Source organism: Toxorhynchites rutilus, chromosome 1, assembly GCF_029784135.1.
Source record: "Toxorhynchites rutilus septentrionalis strain SRP chromosome 1, ASM2978413v1, whole genome shotgun sequence".
Classification (NCBI taxonomy): Eukaryota; Metazoa; Arthropoda; class Insecta; order Diptera; family Culicidae; genus Toxorhynchites; species Toxorhynchites rutilus.
This window is the reverse complement of record NC_073744.1, coordinates 175574340-175593850: the sequence shown is the minus strand read 5'-3', so window position 1 is coordinate 175593850 and position 19511 is coordinate 175574340. Positions and strand designations below refer to the sequence as shown.

Genomic DNA, 19511 nt, shown 5'->3' with positions numbered 1-19511 from the left:
TACTACTACTACCTCCTCAACCACTAGCAATAACAGGCTAAGAGCTAGAAGCTTATCTTCTGTGCCCTGCTCCTCGGCAAGCAATCAGCAGGCAGCTATCATCAGTAATCATCATCAGCACCAAAATATTCCAAACCATCTCAACCACCACCCGTACTACTATACTAATCATGACGGCATCTCCCTGTTGTCTCCCTCTCCCTCTGTTGTTGCAGGAGCGCCGTACGAAATATCCTCCGCCAGTCCGGAAACCGACAGCAGCTCCGCCGAAGAGAACGCTGCAGCGAGTGCTGCCTCACTAGCACTAGGTAGGGTCTACGCGGCCACATCCTTGCCAGCGCACATCTGGTCGTTGAACGGTAAGTTGATAGACACTTGTTGCTGCACCAAGTTGGAGTTGGCTTTAAATATGTCGAAATTTTTCCGCATTTTGAGCAGGCCAGAGGCCTACACGGTGACGTGCATTGGTGCTTTATTCCAGCGGCTCGCTCTGCTGGGAGTTACCACTGTTTGCGGTTTGATTGTGTTGTTGGTTCTGCTGCATTTCCGGTAATTATCCGAGATGAACAGCTGCCCAGCAGGGCACGGGGTCGAGCAGATGGTGATTATTGTTGGCCAAGGGAATAACGATCCTTTTTTTTCGATCGATTTGCGGATATACTTTTTAATATATTTACCTCTAGTGTGCTTCATGCTGGAGGGGTAATACACCTGTATGCTACAAGGCTGACAATACCTATGAAAAATGTTATGCGGAAATGATATATATATATATATTTTTTAAGATATTGTTTTTGTACCCTCATATCGTTTGTCTTCGACGGCACAAAAAACCAGAGCTGGGCATGATTGGTATTTTTTGAAAATGGTTTGTTGATGGTGATATGTTTATATAGGCAGACCAAACGTACCGTTTTTTAAAGGGACAGTACCGTTTTTTCGACCGTATTTGATTGTCCCGTCTTTTTGCCAATCTGTACCGTATTTTGAGTATAAAAAAATATATTTATTTCTTAATCATTACTACCAATACTTTTCTTTCGAATTAACTGATTGGAATTTGGATTTTAAATTTGCTCAGAGTGTTCGCAGGGAAAGAGTACAGAGAGAGAGGTGTAGAATAATTTAAGTGTTTTTGGCGACTTCGTCGGTGAACATTATGCAAAATTGTTATTCTATTCCGTTCTCTTGGACATTCTATCAAGATTATCAGTATTTTTGTCCAATAACCTTCCTATTTTTATTCACAATGAGTCGGGAACCCGGGTCTCAAACTACATTTACTTTTCACCCCAGATCGTTAGTGTACTTTCGAATATAACTTGGCCTTGTTCAGACAATCGAATGAAATCGTTCATTCTGAGAGTCGCGTAGCATTTTGTACTTCTGGTACGATTTGCGATTAAATGCTCCTCTAATTTACTCCAAACGGCTAGAAAAAACGATTAAACGTGTGAATATGAAACGTTTTCAGATGTTTGAGGAATACACTAGGCTACAAACATAAGAACTTACTGAAATATCTGCAGTATTACAGCAGATTTTGTGAAGCACTATAAAAATTCTGTTTTCGATGCAAAAAATAAGTACATTTTTCGTCGTCAAAGTACACCCATACCTTGCTTAACGGCCAAGATACGTTCTACGAAATTCGGCTGCAAAGCGAAAAGCCGTATAGGGAATCAATTATTCTAATACAAATTCATACAAATTCAATCAGATCGATTCCAAATTTGTTAAATATTTAACATGGTTTATCATTCAAAATGCATTTCATCTTTTTATTTTTATTTCATTTTAATCAAAAATACATACATAACATCAACATAAAACATACGATACATACAACATACATACATAAAGACCAACAATAATCTATAAACAAATTAGAGACGAATGAACTCTCAGAGTTTAAAGTCTCTCTAATTCAATACCTTCCTTCCTTCCTATAAACAAAAATGAAACAACTTCATGTTACATGGAATATGTGTATGTATACATACCTTATTTTTATGTTGCTTAAGTTATTGTCTCGCAAATATTATTTCCCTTCTGTACAAAAGTGATTTTTGAACCAATCCTCGATTTTTTTTGTCGTTATAACGAAACATTCAAGGTCGTAAATCGAAAATGTACCTGAATTGAAGAGGGCCGTTATAGCCGAATGCCGTATAAAGAGCGGCCGTATAGCGAGGTATGGGTGTAACTATTTATTCTTGTGCAGCATTTATTGGAATTTTCAAAACCGCCATTCGATTTGCGGTGCAAAGATTATTTATCGAATTATTCATCATCAAAGACGAAGAGATAATTTTTCGTTCAAACTGAAATATCATTGTAGGGAGGCGTCCTACAGGAACGTTCTAGGAACTAAATGAGAGCTGAATAATAAGGTGAACTGGATTTGCTGTTGAGTTGGTTAACAAAAAATTGTGGTAGTCCACAAAATCTTTGAAAAAAAAACGATTTTTTTATTTCTTCTCGGTATTGTTGTCCACTACACCTACACACACCAAGATAAAAATATGTACGTTAAATATTCTAATACCTGAAAGTTGTAGCTTTAAATTGATGTACATTCCATCGATATGCGTTAATTTTTCACGAAGTTACAGCATGCCAAATATCACTTGAAACTTCCGACTTCGCGTTCTGTTTCTCTATTTTTCTTTGTCGAGTGTAGTTCAATTTTTACTGCGTTGAAAATAGGGATTGTTCACCGGTTTTACCGGTAATACCGGGTCTTTTACCGAATTACCGGTAATTTTACAATCAATAACCGGTGACTTCGGTAATTTCCATTTTTACACCATAAATAAGATTTGCCTTTATGCTGCTTCGAAATATTACACGAGAATCAAAATAAGATCGAGAAAACACAACTGACAGTTGTGAGCCGATTCTACGACTTCCGAACCTCAGTTTAAAAAAATCGCTGCTCGATCTGAAAACGGAATACAGGATAAGCTTCAGCGAAGAAGAACTGACAGCGATAAAAGATTTGGTTGATGCCCTCGAACCAGTTTTGGTCGCTGTTGAACTGCTATGCTGGAAGAACTGCGCCATTTATGAAGTTGACGTCAGTTTGCAATTTATGCTAGAACAGCTATCGGAACAACCATCAGAAATTTCGAAGCAGCTGCTTGAAGCCCTGATTGAAGGGATTGCAGAAAAACCTTTCACATATGCAAATTTGTTATGATACCATCGGATTTAATGATGACTACGGCGTCTTCTATCAGACATCACGGACTGCAATGATCAAGCAGGCATTTGAAATTGTTCGTGATTTGATGAAATTTGAGGATTATGGTATTGATTCAGTAACTGGACAACGGGAGGGGAAAAAATCCACCGGAAGATGCAGAACCTGCAGAACAGTTGAGCATCAGGGAAAACTTGAACGACGATTGCGGCAATCAAAGGTATCAACGTCCAGCTCAAGCTCATCGTTTATAGACGAACCGATGAAAACCCTCAGACAAGAGTTTCCGTACAGAGGGCATCAGAGGCAAATACATGGCAATGGTATTCGATGCTCTTCATAGTGAACGCCTAACATCATTGGACTCTGAATGTGCGTTTTCCTCTTCTGGAAATTTTGTTAATGAGATCCGATCTAGATTGGAAGACGACAAAATAAGCATTGTATGTGTCCTTGAGTATTACTTTAACGAACGCACTAAGTAGCAAAAACTTACAAAATCTTTCTAATGATTATCAGTAGTAGCCGTTACTTCAAGTAAATGGTTTATTTTAAAGTTTTTTTTACCGGTAATAACCGAATAACCGGTTATTGAAATTTTGGCACGGTAATGCTATCTCTAGTTGAAAATGTCGAGTTTCGTTGCAATTGACCATCACTAGCGAATTTTTTTTGATTTTCTGCTTCCATTGGTGACTTGGATAGAATTCGTTAGGAATGATTTGGAGGATTCAAGAGTGATGATTTTGGTGTTCGAGTCAAAAAGTGTTCGGATCCGCTGATCCTTTTAAAGCGAGCTATTGTAAAACAACGTCCAGATTATGCGACCAGACACGAGTCGATAATATTCCATCATGGCAACGCTCGGTTTCATGTTGCGGTTCATGTTAAAAACTATTTGTAAAATAGTGGGTGGGAAATTATGGTTCACCAGCTTTATAGCCCAGACCTTGCCTCTTCCGACTACTAGTTGTTTCAATGGATGTAGAGTGTGTTGAGTGGAATACGCTTTAATTCGGAACAGGGTATCAAAAATTGGCTGGATTCGATCTTGGCTGCAAAAGATGAACGCTTCGTTCGCGACGGAATTCGATGAGAAATAGAAGTGGCTTGCATATTGATTTTATTATTTATTATGCATTTTATTATTCAAATAAATGTGTATTTCATGTAAAAAACAGAACAAATTACGTTGCACACCCTATGTTGTGATATAAAAGTTTTCATGGTTTACATGTCCCCTGAACTATTTGGTCAGCCTATGTTTATAGCTATACTCGAATCAGCTGTTCAGAAGAGCTGAATTCGTCAAATGAAGCCAAATTTCAAGAAACGAACAAGGATAGCTCTGAAGATTCACTTTGTGCTGTGTATGACTGATATTCGTACGTTGTGAAAACAGAAACATTCGCTTTTTTCAGATAAAACTAATAAAACTAATTGAGGGGCTTAGAATGAAAGGGATGTAAGTGACTCGATCGATTTCTCTTCATTAACTTTTTCTTTCGTGAATAACTCAGCGCAAAAAAAAAAGTTCCAATTTGATTTTGCTATAGAAACCGAGAATTGAGGTTCTGACCTCTCGTCCACATTGTCAAATAAGCTGGGAATGTGTTTGCAGTTAAGTTATGATCAAAAGAGTAAGTTGATGAAGAGAAATCGATCAAGTCACTTACACCCCTTTCATTCTAAGTCCCTCAATTAAATTTCATGGTGTCTATTACTTGAGAGAACCCCTCCGGAAATTTCTGTCCAGTTCAGGGTATTTTTGAATCCGATTTTAAATTTTGTGTTTTTTTTTGACCACGTAAATAAAAATAATAAATAAGAATAAGGAAGGTGGGGTCGGAGGAATGAAAACCCCTTTGTTCGATCGGATGTCAATTCTCCTCCACAATCTTCGCTGATGCTGTGTGTTTGATCCAACAATTCTTTGCTGGTCTCTACGAAATTGGTGCCAATGTTCGGAAACGACTCCAACGGCGACCTTCGATTAGAGGACGAAACGTGTAATCAAAAATAGCAAACGCAGCGTTCGCTCTACTGACAAAGTTGTAGAAAAATGTTGCAATTTAAGCGTTTTTTATTTATTGAGCATAAACATGTTATTCGCATTTCACAGCGTTCATGATTCATCAGTTATCCAGTTAGTCACCAGACGGCAGCGAGATTTTTCAAATGGCCTCAAGGCCGAAAGATTAGTTGGGTTTTCCAAATTGGCCTTTTTCAAGGTTAGAGACAAATGAGCTGAGAAATTTTAAAACCTCTATAACTCGAACCGTGATCATCATTATTCAAGTCACAATCTCGCTCCAGCTGCCAGACAGCTGTCATTCTCAATGTTGATTTTAGACACAACTGTTCGATACAAAGGAGAGTGCTTCTGCTTTGTTGTATTAAATCATTTTTGAATCTGTTCTGTGGTATAGTTTAAAAATTTCGAAAACGAGAGCGTTACGATTGTTTATACCGTTTTGCCAGCAGAACGAAGTGGTATGTTTCGTTTATTGAAAACAAAAGAAGAATTTAATTTTTGATTCATCCTTAAAGTCAGAAAACACCTTTCTCACATGTAGAAAATATATTTCTCGAGAATCTCTAAGGAGGTGATAGACGATAACATTTGTAGAAAAAAAACCTTTTACGCGTATGTTCGGATTTGAACAACGACAGAGTTATAGAACTTTTTTTGTTTCGGACTCTGTTGCCTCAAACTGGCTCTACACTGAAAAGTACGCTACGTAAGCCAATTCTGTTGCTTTCATTTTAAAGATGAGAAAAATTTGGTTTTCTGTCTACAGCTGCAAATCCCTTACCAAATCAAGAACATCCTGGCAAATTTATCAGCGAAAACAAACTTAAATATGCCGGGGACATTAAACTTATAAAATTTTAGGCCTGGGAGCTGTCCAAAATCCGTCTTCACGTATGTTTCGTCATTCATTACCAAGCATCCTTCTTCCTTCGTCAAAATCTTCTTGTACAACTTTTCGTTCCTCTCTCTCTCTCCCATGTATCATGTATGCATGCATCGATGCTACGTGGTTCAACGTGGTTTGACAAACGCTACAGGTGAGCTAGTTTTTTTTGTATCAAACACGAAAATTACTCACACGTATAAAATAGCGTGCAGTATGTGTGCGTTATTTTGCATACTTGATAAATGTCTAAGTTCGTTGGTTTGAGTTCACGATGCGTAGGCAATAAACCGTCCATTGATGGGGTAACTACTTTTTTGCATCAGAAATCAAGTTTTCGTTCCTCTTTATATGGACGCAAAAATAAAATTGCGTACGCGGGTAACAATTTCGTTCCTAGGGGGTAGAAATGTGGATTAAAGTCAGTTGAATGAAGAGGCTAATTTGTATTCATTAGTCGCCTCAGTTAGAGTAACCCCTGACTGGACTAGTTCATCAGTCATCCTCGCTAGTCAACGCTAAAGGGTGTGTCACATCAAATTGCATCACGGAAAAAACGCTGTAGAAATTTAATTTTTAGGAATTATATCTTCAGCTTTCGCTTATAATCAGATAAGAGTGTATAGATCACGTTGGCCATGCTTCACTGTCAATTTTTCGTAAATTTGGAAAAATGTCGTCGAACGAAAAAGAGCGTCGTGAATTAATCCTGTGCACTCATTTCGAGAATCCGGAGTTGTCACATCGGGACATCGATAAGATGCTGGGAATCGTCCAATCCACGGTCAGCAGAGTACTAAAACGATACTTCGAGAACCTAACCATCGACCGGAAGGTGAAGAACGGCAAAAATGGATGCTCCGTCAGTGAAAAAGATCACAAGCGCGTAGTTAAGCAGTTTAGACGTGATCCGAGAAGTTCGGTCCGGGATGTCGCCAATAAACTGAATTTGTCAAGTTCATTCGTCCAGCGGACCAAGCAGCGGGAGGGCCTGCGTACATACAAGGTTCAGAAGGCTCCTAACCGCGACGAAAGGCAAAACATGGTGGGGAAGACGTGAGCCCGGAAGCTGTACACCGAAATGCTGACGAAGCCGCATTGCCTGGTAATGGACGACGAATCCTACGTCAAAGCGGACCTTCGTCAGCTGCCGGGCCTGTTGTTCTTCTCCGCAGAGGACAAATTCAGCGTTCCGGAGGAGATTCGCAAGCAGAAACTATCCAAGTTTGCCAAAAAGTACATGGTGTGCAAGCGATCTGCTCTTGCGGAAAGCGGAGCGCCCCCTTCGTGATGACCGGCACGGTAAACGGGCAGGTTTACCTTAAGGAGTGCCTACAGAAGCGCTTACTACCACTATTGAAGCAGCACGAGGGCCCGACCATCTTCTGGCCGGATCTCACTTCGTGCCACTATTCAAAGGACGTGTTGGAGTGGTACGAAGCCAACGGGGTCACCTTCGTGCCAAAGGAAATGAACCCGCCCAACTTCGTCCAACAGAGAAATATTGGGCGATTATGAAGCAGGCCCTCCGGAAGAACCCAAAAGTTGTCAAATCGGAGGCGGACTTCAAGAGAAAATTGGTTTCTTGTTCAAAAAAAAATACAACCTGACGTTGTACAGAACCTTATGGACGGGGTAAAGAGGAAGGTGCGAGCATACGGGCTTGGGCTCGAAGTATGAATAAAAAGAAAATGCCAAAAGTTGTTTAATAGTTTTTATTTTACTGTCTAAAATTTTCAAAAGGATCGGTCTACTGGGCGAATTTCTACAGCGTTTTTTCCGTGATGCAATTTGATGTGACACACCCTTTAGTCAATTATTTTTTTGTTAACGGCGACTGCCGAAGCAGTTCTAGTCGAAGCGGAACTACTGAGAGTAGAGTCGGTCTTCATTTCTGACCTTCGAAGATTTCGGGCTCTGGTCCTTACATAAAGGAGGCTAAAACGGTTACAGGTCCTAATATTACTTCATGTCACATCGAAAGACGTCTGAGTTTTGCTAAAGCTAACATGAACCGATAGTGAAACATGGTGTGTCATGATGAAGAATGTTTTCAAAAAAATACATTTTGCTGTATACAATAACGAAAGGTTCTTCAATGTAAGACTGCATTTTTTACTTTTAACTTTACCAGATTATCAGTGACGAAAAACGTTCAATTTGGATGGTCTTTATGGGTTCAAAGGGTACAGGCATGATTTACGGAAGGAAGAACAGTATTTTTCAACCAGGAACTTTGGTGGAGGTTCGTGCATGGTTTGGACGAGATTCTTCTTCTTCTTTTTGGCTTTAAGAAGCTTTAATGGGCAGGATTCTGTGCAACCGGAAACTCAAGATAGCTTTCACATCCTACAAAATGGATAGCGAGGATTACATACATATTCTGGAATCCTCCCTCTTACCGTTTTTGCGTAGATATCGTCGTAAAAAAATCACATTCCAGCAAAACAATGCCGCTGTTCATACCAGCAAGGAAACTAAGCGATTGATAAGGGACCCAAAACTTGACTTATTGTACTTGGAATCCTTTTTAAAATCTTTGGATGATCCCAGTACGCAGAATCTATGCTGAAGGAAAGCAGTACACCACGGTTGATGAACTCAAAGTCGCAATTTCGGAGACATGGGAAAATATCGAGAAATCCGTTCTGCAGAATTTGATAAATAGTATGCCAACACGAATTTTCCAGGTTATTAACCGAAATGGCAAGGTTACCAATTATTGATATGTAAATCTGTCGATTGTTTTGAATTTTTCATTGATTATACTTTAAAAATGGTCTTACAAAAATTGGACAGTTGATATTTTCAAACCCAATAAATGAATAAACGACTCTTTTGAACAGAATTGACGTTAAATAAACTTCATTTTGAGCATTCAACAATGAATGAACATGTCTTGTTGAAATTCTAACTGTTTGTGTTACAACCAACGAACGAACGTGATGAATTATAGAGGCTTTGAACGTATCAGTTCATCATGATTTTCGGCCAAAAATCTTTTGTCGAGATGACACCAGATCTAGATCTCATGCATTTTTAAGTCATTTGGCATCGAAAAAATCGAAATCGATTTTCCAAATTTCCTTTACTCCCCCCTTGGATGATTTTCGAGGATCAAAAAATCAAAACTTTGAGCGCTTAGAGGCATCTCTGAATCATGTCCGATTGAGCTGAAACTTTGCACAGGTATTTTTTTTTGGGCCAATAAACAAAATGTACATGGTCGGTTTTTGAAATTTGACATGACCATTTTCGCTGCCACCCTAATATTGGTGTTATAGAAGTTGGGCAGAGTGTATAGTATAGTTCGTATACGAACACGAGTGATACGATTTAGAGGGAAATTGTTTTGCAGTTTATGCAGATCTTGTTATCTTTGGAAACAGAAATTCGTCAATAACTGCCAAATCTGGGAGCATGTATTTAATGTTCGATAGTTTTTTTTTGAATCATATAAAAACATAACTTTTGTAGACCGATTTAACTTACTGATTGTTTTACTTTCATAAGTGATTGAGCAACTCCAAACTTTAGAGGTGAATTTGTACACAAGCCCCACACAACGTTTGTCGGTCCATGGTAGGGATTGCATTACCGTGCCAAAATTTCAATAACCGGTTATTCGGTAATGAAAATTTTATTACCGGTAAAACCGGTAAATTATCGGTAAAAAACCTACTAAAATTTAAAATGAAGGAACGACTTTTATTTATAATGATCAGTTTACAAATAAACATTTTGCAAGTTTTTGCTGATTAACACTAGGTTTGCGGACGTTTCTTATATACCTATCTCTACGAACACGCGATCAATTACTTACCTCGATCAATTCATAAAAGTGGAATATGTGGAGATGGAATATAAATGCAGCCGATTTTTGTAATTTTCCATATACAATTCGAAATGCGTGAAAATGACGTGTAAACCTAGTGTTAAAGTAATACTTAAGGACACAGAGAATGTTAATTTGGTTGACTTCTAATCTCGATCGGATCTCATTAACAAAATTTCCAAAAGAGGAAAACGCCCGTTCAGAGTCCAATTATGTAGGGTGTACCGCACGAAGAGTATCGAATACCATTGTCATCCGGGTTGCAACATATACAGAATATTCTGTATTTTACAGATTTCTCGCCAAATCTCAGATACAGAATCTGTAAATACAGAATTACAGATTTTCAGCAAAAATATAGAATTTTTTTAAATTCAATTTTAAATATTGAATTTATTACTGCGCATACATTGATACCTTGATTCACAAAAAAAAAGTAGAACACAACGCAACAATATGGCTTTCATTGGAGGCAGTTGTTAAGCGAAATCTTGAGCGAATCGAAGAGCTTAAACTATTCTATTCATTCCAAGTCAAGTATGACCATAATCAATCCACCATACATCCACCATACACCATACACTCATTTAAACTGTCCTATGACTAAATCGGTTATGCTGTTCCTAAACATTGTTCTATCGCTCATCAATGAAGTCATTCCACTTTTCAATCAGAAAGTTCTCAATTTTGCGAACTTTATAATGAGACAAATATATTATTGTTGATCATGTCGGGTAACTTATGATTTCAGAGCTACGTGCAACGATTCGTTAATGCTGATTATAATGTGAAAGATTTTGAACACGTTCTGAAGAAGCCTGAGAATGTTTACGTTGGTATCGGGAAGAAGAAGCTGAAAAAATATTGGATGTAGCTAGGAAGCTGACCTTCAATTCGATTTGTTGTGATTTCTATATTAAACTCGTGAAACAGATTTCAAAGAAATTTCAAATTTGATTTCAGCGATCCGGTTATCAAAACTACGGCCTTGATAAACCCTTCAAATTTTCGTCAAATTACCAAACCTAAATAATTTGATACGCCAAATTCCACAATTTGTTGAAGTAATAGACTAGGCTTGGGGAACGAATTCAGGCTACTCAAGACGAATCTTATTGGGCAAAAATTGAGTGAGTCAGGAATAATTTGGTCCCAGCTGTTGGATGTCGAAAGGCGCCTTTTTGATAACATTCATCAGCGTCTGTAGAGCAAGTATTTTCGCATGCCAACGAAAACCGGAAATCGGTTTGCCCCCACAATTACAGACACTATTTTGGAAGCGAAAAACTATGTATCGGCTCAAGGAGGAGCTTCAAGGATGATATGGACGAAAAGTTTTAAAGCAAAGTGTATAAACAACATACAATTCAGAGGATTAGAAGAATAGAACCTTTTTATGATTTACTTTGTTGAATTGATACGACTTCAACAAAATAAACCTACATTTCATTTTTGTTTTCCTTAATTTTTCGATACAGATTTTTTATGCAGATTTTTTTTGCTAATAATACAGGTATACAGATTTTTACCAAAAAAAATACAGAGTTAAATGTGGCAACCCTGATTGTCATGTATTTGCCTCTGATGCCCTCTGTACGAAAACTCTTGTCCGAGGCTTTTCATCAATCCGTTAATTGACGTTGAACTTGGACTGGACGTTGATACTTTTCATTGTTGCAATCGTCGTTCAAGTTGATGCTCAACTGTTCTGCAGGTTTCGCAGGATTTCTTCCTCCTGTTGTCCAGCTACTGAATCAATATCATTATCGTCAAATTTGATTTAGTCAGGAACAATTTGAAATGCCTGTTTGATCAATGCAGTCCGTGACATTGGATAGAAGACGCCAAAATCATCATGAATTGTGTTACCACCACGAGCAGAATGATTATTCATGTACGGAAACAAATCTGCATATACGAAACGTTTTTCTGCAATCCTTCCAATCAGGACTTCCAGCAGCTGCTTCAAAGTTCCTGATGGTTGCTCCGATAGCTGCTCTAGCATAAAGTGCAATCTGGCATCAGCTTCATTAAGGGTTCAACAGCGACCAGAACTGGTTTGAGGGCATCAACCAATTCCTTCATCGCTGTCAGTTCTTCATCACTGAAGCTTATCTTTTGTTTCGTTTTCAGATCGGGTAGCGATTTTTGAACTGAAGTTCAGAGAACCTAGAATCGGCGCGTTTTTTTTCGATTTTATTTGATTCTCGAGTAATATTTCAAAGCGGCATAAAGGCAAATATTCTTTATAGTGTAAAAATAAAAATAACCGATATTACCGGTTATTGATTGTAAAATGACCGGTAATTCGGTAATGGAAAATGGCCCGGTATTACCGATAAAACCGGTAACGGTAAAACCGGTTAACAATCCCTAGTCCATGGTCGAGGGGAACATTTGTCTGCGGCAAGTATCTTCCCGATTTTTTTTTCTGATGCAGTACTTCTATGGTGTGCGCCTAACAAATGATGATAACAAAGAGTGACTGAGTACAAGTGATCGTTTTCTCCGGTCTCAGTTTTCCTACTCAACACCGCATTTTGTTTTCTATGTGTTGTTGTTAGACGCTTTTCTCGACTATCCTGTGCTGTGTTTGGAATGATGTGTAGTAGTAATCAAAGAAAAACTTCATCATTCGGCAACCAGACAAATACACAAATAGAAACTGCTGCATAGGGTAGGCTCTTCAAGCCCCTAAGTTGTATCGGTTGTTTCGCGGGGAAGAACTGGCCGCGCGGGATAAATTTGCTTCTGCTTGGTGCTCGTGGGATCTGTCGGCGGCAAGCAGGGAACTTCAGGCAGCTATAGCTGTGTGGACGAGCCTCACTCAACGGCACGAATCGTCGTTGCGCCCCCATAGTCACAAGGTAGGAAGCAAATAATCGCACACAATCTCTGGTTTTGCCGTTTACGTTCTACTTTTTTTTCGGTATATACTATTGTCGCCTGTTCTCCTTTTTTTTTTTGCTACTGCAAATATTGTTATTAGTAGCCCAGTTTGTGTTCGGACCCATTTCGCAGGCCTGGGTACCAGTGAAATATGGCGACATGGTTTTCCGACGGCGACAGGGCTCTGAGACACGGATTCATTATCCATTAGAGCAGGGCTGCACCTATGCGGGGTCCGATACGATCCGATCCGTGCATGTAAAACATTTTTCCTGCTGCTGCTGCAGATTGCGATGCGCATGGATTACTAGAAAATAGGGGAGTGAAAGCGATTGTTTTGCGTTCATTGACCATTACTACTGTATGAATGGATGGGTGTAGTGTTTAGCATCTGAAATATTATTTATCTGTTGTTCAGACATAGATTTTCTTCTTCATATAATATATATGATGCGAAGAAGTTTATTACACAAACTGCCTTTTGTAACTTTTGTAACATAGAAAAGATCAAACTTTTGAGCAATGCTTGCGTTTATTGAGACAATGTATTTGAACTGTATTTCAACTTCAAATCATTCAGTGTTGGACGAAATGAAATACACACTTCAATTTCGTGCAAGTTTCAAATGCTGGGTGCATTGATTTTACTTTTTGATGTAGAACTACGTCTTTCATTAAGGGTGCTAAATCAGAAAACAGGTCACGTTTTTATGAAATAAAGTTAACGTTAATAACTATTTTTGCCGCGAACGAATTTTGGCGATTTACATACTGAACGAATCGGAAATTCCCTAAGATTTGTTTAATATGCTATACATTAGAATCCCCTGGTTTGTAAATGGTTAAAATTCATAAAAACTTTAAGCGTATCCATTTTCCCATACATTTGTTCTGCCCATTTGTGTGCTTCCCCGAACAGAGCTGTCAATAACGAGCAACTTATCGACGACCAACGAGGGGGAAATTGTAGGACTCCTTGAACAAAGGAAAAATAGAAGAATGAAGGGGAATACTTGCCAAGAGTATAAACAGTGAATCTCGCTAAGGCAAACTTTCATTCGGCATCGGTGTGTTGAGCAATCCAGTTCACTTTGCTTTCGCTGCGTTCCGATCTAAGATTGGACTCCACCAGTGGTAATCCAACTTGGATATCGTCGTTTGGTTTTTCTGTTCGTTTTTCACTGCAGTGTCACACTCGCACTGAACCGAGCCTTGGCGAGTGTGACACTGCATCGAGCAACAGCGAAGTAGGCGATTTTGGCGCGTCGGTCGAGAATGTAAACGCCGTTACCCAGGCAGCAACCAAAATCAAGCTCCCCCCGCTGGTGGTGAAGGCGGTCGCTCTCGACAAACCCATCAGCGAATTCGCATCGATGGGTGTTACAGCAGAGTACAAGCTGTGTGGCATAATTCAGTCTATCTCCAAGCAGTTAACATTGTTGGTTTTCCGTCATCCTAAGGGCTTCGTTGGTGCCTTTGAGAATACATCAATGCATTAAACTGGCGTTATGGCGAAGCAGGCGTTAAGGTTGTGCGCCAAAAAATTATTTGGGGAAAACCAAACATCTTGAATGTCTTACTGGAACGTTATAAGTTATTTAGGTTCGCGTGCCAGTCGCAAAACTGCCTTCAACTAGGATTGCATTTGCGCTAATATTGATCATAATGAAGCATTGCTACTGTTTTCGAGGTTGTTGATATTAACAAAAAGAGTTTATTTCGCTTGTTTAGTCACCAAGAAAGTAAATGACGTTCTGGAATTTTGTATGTGATTAGGTTTCGCTTGCCAGTAGCAAAACTTCCTCCACTAAGGGTGACAGCTGCGCTTCTCTCGAGCATGAGAAAGTAATGCAACTTCTTTGGAGGCCAGTAATATTTACAGAAGCGTTTCTTCTGAGAATAGCGAAAAATGATGAGAAGTGTTTATATTCCTAGTAGTTTCAAGCCACCAATGTATGGCTCTGTATGCATGCTATGGCGAACGCTTGTTTGGCGCTTGGTTTACGTGGTACGAACGATGCCTAGAGTTGCGATTCCTTTGAGGCAATACTAAATAACATGTAGCATAATATTTGTGTTGTTGTCGTTGTTGTTTCCATGCGGTGCCAAAGTCGGAATTTTGTTTTGATTCTTTCCGCTCTTCGATGGTTATGATTAAGTTGTTGTATAAAACAGCGATTTTGCTTTTCGTTTTACGACGTATGAGTTTCTCAAATCTCGGAGCAAACAATAATATCAACAAACCACCGGTGCGAAAAAGAAAGTACTGAAATGGCAACCATGATAGCAACGACCGGTGCAAAAATGGGTTGCTATCCAAAGTAGCAACGATTAAAGTTGTCAAATTACCAATGCTTCTAGCAACCCATCGGTGGGGTGCTCTAAGCAGTTGTTTCTAAAATTTCACAGCATTATAGAATAATATCCGAAGGTATAAACAAGCGACTTATAAAAAATAACAGCGTAGTTCTACGTCAACAATACGGTCGTATCTTGGACACAACCTCCTATACTTTTTGCGTAATCTGCGAACGTATTATTTAAAAGGGTGACAGAGACATAATCGAAGTCAATTTCTAGATATTTCTGCGACCTCCAAATATTACGGTAACGGTTACGGGTTTTAGTGGAGAGGGGTACGGATCAGGATTCATTTCCGTGACTTCTGTGGTCGCGGGTTCTCCACCTCTTGACGAAACGGAATCCCAAGAATCTCATGTGTTTCAATTCGCACTGGCAGAGGTTATTTTTGGGATACTTGGAAAGGCAATCGAGAGAACTCCTCTTTAATCAATAGAACCGGAGATATATTTGATTATTCATCGTGCGTTGTTCGTTTTATCGTGTTTCAACACGCGCTGTCAGAGGTTGTCTTTGGACAGTTTGAGTGGAAAACCGTCTTGTATATTCTGAACAAAGAATTAAGTGTTAAAAACTTATTGACAAGATCTCTTGAGACTTTTTTTTTATCTGAGTTTTGTTTGATTTGCTTTACATAACAGTCCCCTAGTCTGGGAGAAGTCTAAATTAACGAAAATTGGAAGCATTCCGATTCGACCATGCTGTTTTTTTCTGTTTGTTCTGTTCGTTTCTGTCCATGCTGTCAATTACAAGCAACTAACGTAACGGCGAGGTACAATATTTATATGGCATTTCAAAATGGTCGCTAGAACGTAAATGCAGGGAACAAGTACTGCCCCAAGTAACGGACACTATAGAGTAATAAAATTTTGCAATACAGGTCGGACTCGATTATATACAGACTCGATCATATACAGTTTGAAATTTTTTTTTTACATTTCAGATATGACTTGTTTCAAGAGAAAATGTAACCTTTGAACGTTAAGGTGGAATTCAAGTGGCTATTATATGTACAGTAGGGTGAAAATCGTGATTTTTGCAGATTTTGCTTGAATTTTCACCAGTTTATATCGATATTGCAGCGAAATTAAGAAAGATAGAAGTTGGGTGCCAGAGAACAAATTGTAGAGTGGTTTGAGAACTTTGACTTTATTGATGAAAACAATCAAGTTAAATATTAATTTTTGGAATAAACTTAATAAACACACATTAAAAATTACTAACTTTAAAATTTTCGCTTCCAAACAGTTATTTGAATCCACTAATTTAGATGTTCCATTACTATATCCTGTACTGAATTTTCTCATCTTTCAAATGAAGGCAACAGAATTGGCTTACGCAGCGTACTGTTTAGTGTAGAGCCAGTTTGAGGGAACAGAGTCTGAAACAAAAAAAAAGTTCTATAACTCTGTCATTGTTGAAATTTGAACATATGCGTAGAAGGATTTTATTCATCAAATATGATCATCTATCACCTTCTGAGAGAATCTGGAAAAAAAAATTTTTGTGAGAAAGGTGTTTTCTGATTTTAAGGGGATGAATCAAAAATTAAGTTCTTCTTTTATTTTCAATAAACGAAAAATATATGCATAAAAAACGAACAGAAAAAAATTTTCTATGCCAGATAATCGAAAACTGCATATAATCGAGTCCGCGCTGTACAAGCTCTGTCCGCTTTCAACTCATACAGTGTCGGACAAAACATTGAGATAACTGCTCAAGCAAAAAAGAAGGTGACAAAACTTCGAGAAAAAATAATCCAATCCAGTGCTTCGATCCATTTACAATCATTTTTTTGCATTGTTCGAAAAAGTTTATAACATCTGTACTGCCGTTCTACGCATAGTTGTCCCATGTTACTTTTTGAAAATTTTCACTTTTCTTCATAAAACGATGTTTAAGTTACAGTTTGTTCCCAGTTCCCAAACAACACCAAGCTCAATTGTTCCATGTTGATATTTTATTCATATAAATACATGGTGGGACAATGTATTTTTGTAGATCCATATCAAAAATCGGTTTAAGTACAACAATTTTATGTCACGCCTTCAGCTAGGCTAATACACTCATTACTGGTTTGGAAGAACGAACTAATTCTCAAACAAATAAAAAAAAAGTTTAACAGAACACGTGTATACTTTGTTAGCAGATGCCCAATAACAATGAGATTTATATTCGGCAAAGGTGTTGCAGATCACTACGTTCTTCATAAAACGATGTTTTCATTGTTTGTTCCCTGTATTTCAAAAAACAACATCAAGTTCAATTGTCCCATGTTGATATTCTGTTCCACCATGTATTTTTAAAACGTAATCAAGCTTGATTGATTCAAGTGAAGGGAACTTTTCTCATTTCATTAAACAATAGTGTATTGTTTGTAAAAAACTCGGTATACTGTCAAACTGAAACGCGTAAAGCTTTTGGTAGACAAATATGTTAGAAAACTTTGAATGCGTTTTTCTCATTTGCTGATTTTGGAACATGGGACAACTATGCGTAGAACGGCAGTGTAGTTAAAACAATAGTCATTCATTGAAAAACGCGTTTTAAGCATACTTAACAACTAAAATGTCGCGACGAAAATTAAGACCGGTTTCAAAATTCATGGTTAAAAAAAAAAATCATTCCGTGAATAGCTTCTAGGGTTAGTACTTGATCGTGTAACGTTTGTTACGCATCACTTCACTTATGGCACGTGGTGACCGGGATGCCGTACCAACAAGCTTAGATCCTATCCCACAGTTGCTGCTTATTCTTCGACTTCTCCGTGTACACCAACCTTTTCACGATTCCTCATAGGTTCTCTATAGAGTTCAGATCCGGTGACTGCGCTGGCCACTCCATGACGTCGACTTTGTTATCCTGGAATCACTTTTCGACAGTCTTGACGATGTGGTTCGGATTATTATTCTGCATGAACTGCCATTTCAGGGGCATCTTCCACACGGCGTGTGCCAGCATAACATCCCTTAGGATTTGGACGTAGAGGAACTGATCCATGGTCTTATCCACCCAGTAAAGGGGGCCAACCCCGTACCAGGAGAAGCACTCCCACACCATAATGTTCCCTCCTGCATGTTTGAATGTCCTCGTGGTATACTGTGGCATGTAAGCGCAGCCTATTGGGCGATGGACCCAAGTTTTTTTTCCGTCCGAGCCGATGAGGTTTACCTTCGTCTAATCCGACCACAGTATATTTCGCTACTGCTTTTCTTTCTCCAGACCGATCCAATCGAAGTGGTCTTTTCGAATTTCAGCCGCGCATCTGCATCTGAAGCTTCGGCGTCAGCATCGGAACCCTTCGGGGTATTTTACAGCTTAGCCCCTGCTCCACCGCTGAACTGTCCGGGAACTCACGGACAAGTTCAGTTCGTCTCGGATTGTTTTCGAGACCTTGAAGCGATCTTTCTTGGGAGCTCGCTTCATGGCGAAGTCATCCTTCGCGGTCGTTTTCCTTGGGTTAATTAGGATGGGATTTTTTGCGGTCGTGGAGGGCATTAAACACGAAGGTTTCGGATCGTCCCAAGTACTCTACGATTTCGCGTTGTCTGCTGCTTGCTTCGGACATTTTGCGAGTGACCATCCGTTGTGTTTCCGTGCAATTATGTGCGCGATCCATTCTCGTTGACTGCAACAAAAATTCGAGAACTAGAACCTTAAATACTTCTTGTTTACATGATAAATACTTACTAGGATAAGAAAAAAAAAAAAATATCCCCTAGAAACAATCAACTTTCATCAAAACTCGGTCGAAACAACGAGGAATTGGTCCTAAATTTTGTCGCACCGGTTTTCAATTTTTGACAGCTGTCAATGCGTCTTGCTAAAACGGGTTGCTTTGATTGCGTTAAACTTGCGGGTTTCAAAGTTGTCATACTAGTATAAGTGCTAGCTGCTAGGTTTCGCATATACTATATTTGAATTGGTATTTAAAACTAATTTAATTGTTTTGCAGTAGAGTGTTCTTAATGTTTTGTCCGATACTGTATCTTTCAAAACCAAAGTATTGTGAATGAAGTTGAGCGTGATTCGATCGAAGAGGTTGTTATCCATGCTGAAAAAGAAGAAAACGATTTTTTTCACGTTTCACGTTTTTTCGTCTCTACAATTTGAAGATATTCCAGAGAATGTTATATCCACATTTGAAACATGCTACTGGAGTAATGATATTTGGATTAGTAGCTTCTAATGGTTTGAGAATGTAATGTTTATTGACGTTGACATGAAAATCAATCTTGAGGCTCGAATTTGGTTGGTATATACGAGGGCAGTCCGATATGTACTTAGCCTACAAAAAAAAAAA

At 38.7% G+C, this 19511-nt stretch overlaps 1 protein-coding gene across 3 annotated transcripts in view; it reads left to right on the top strand.

Moving 5' to 3' along the window:
* Positions 1 to 19511, top strand: part of LOC129761803 (E3 ubiquitin-protein ligase znrf2-like) — a 45010-nt gene that overhangs the window by 1780 nt on the left and 23719 nt on the right. For all 3 annotated transcript variants that reach the window (XM_055759582.1, XM_055759588.1, XM_055759597.1), the window contains exon 3: positions 216 to 359. In XM_055759582.1, coding sequence (XP_055615557.1) covers positions 216 to 359 — 144 coding nt within the window. The remainder of the gene's footprint in view (positions 1 to 215; positions 360 to 19511) is intronic.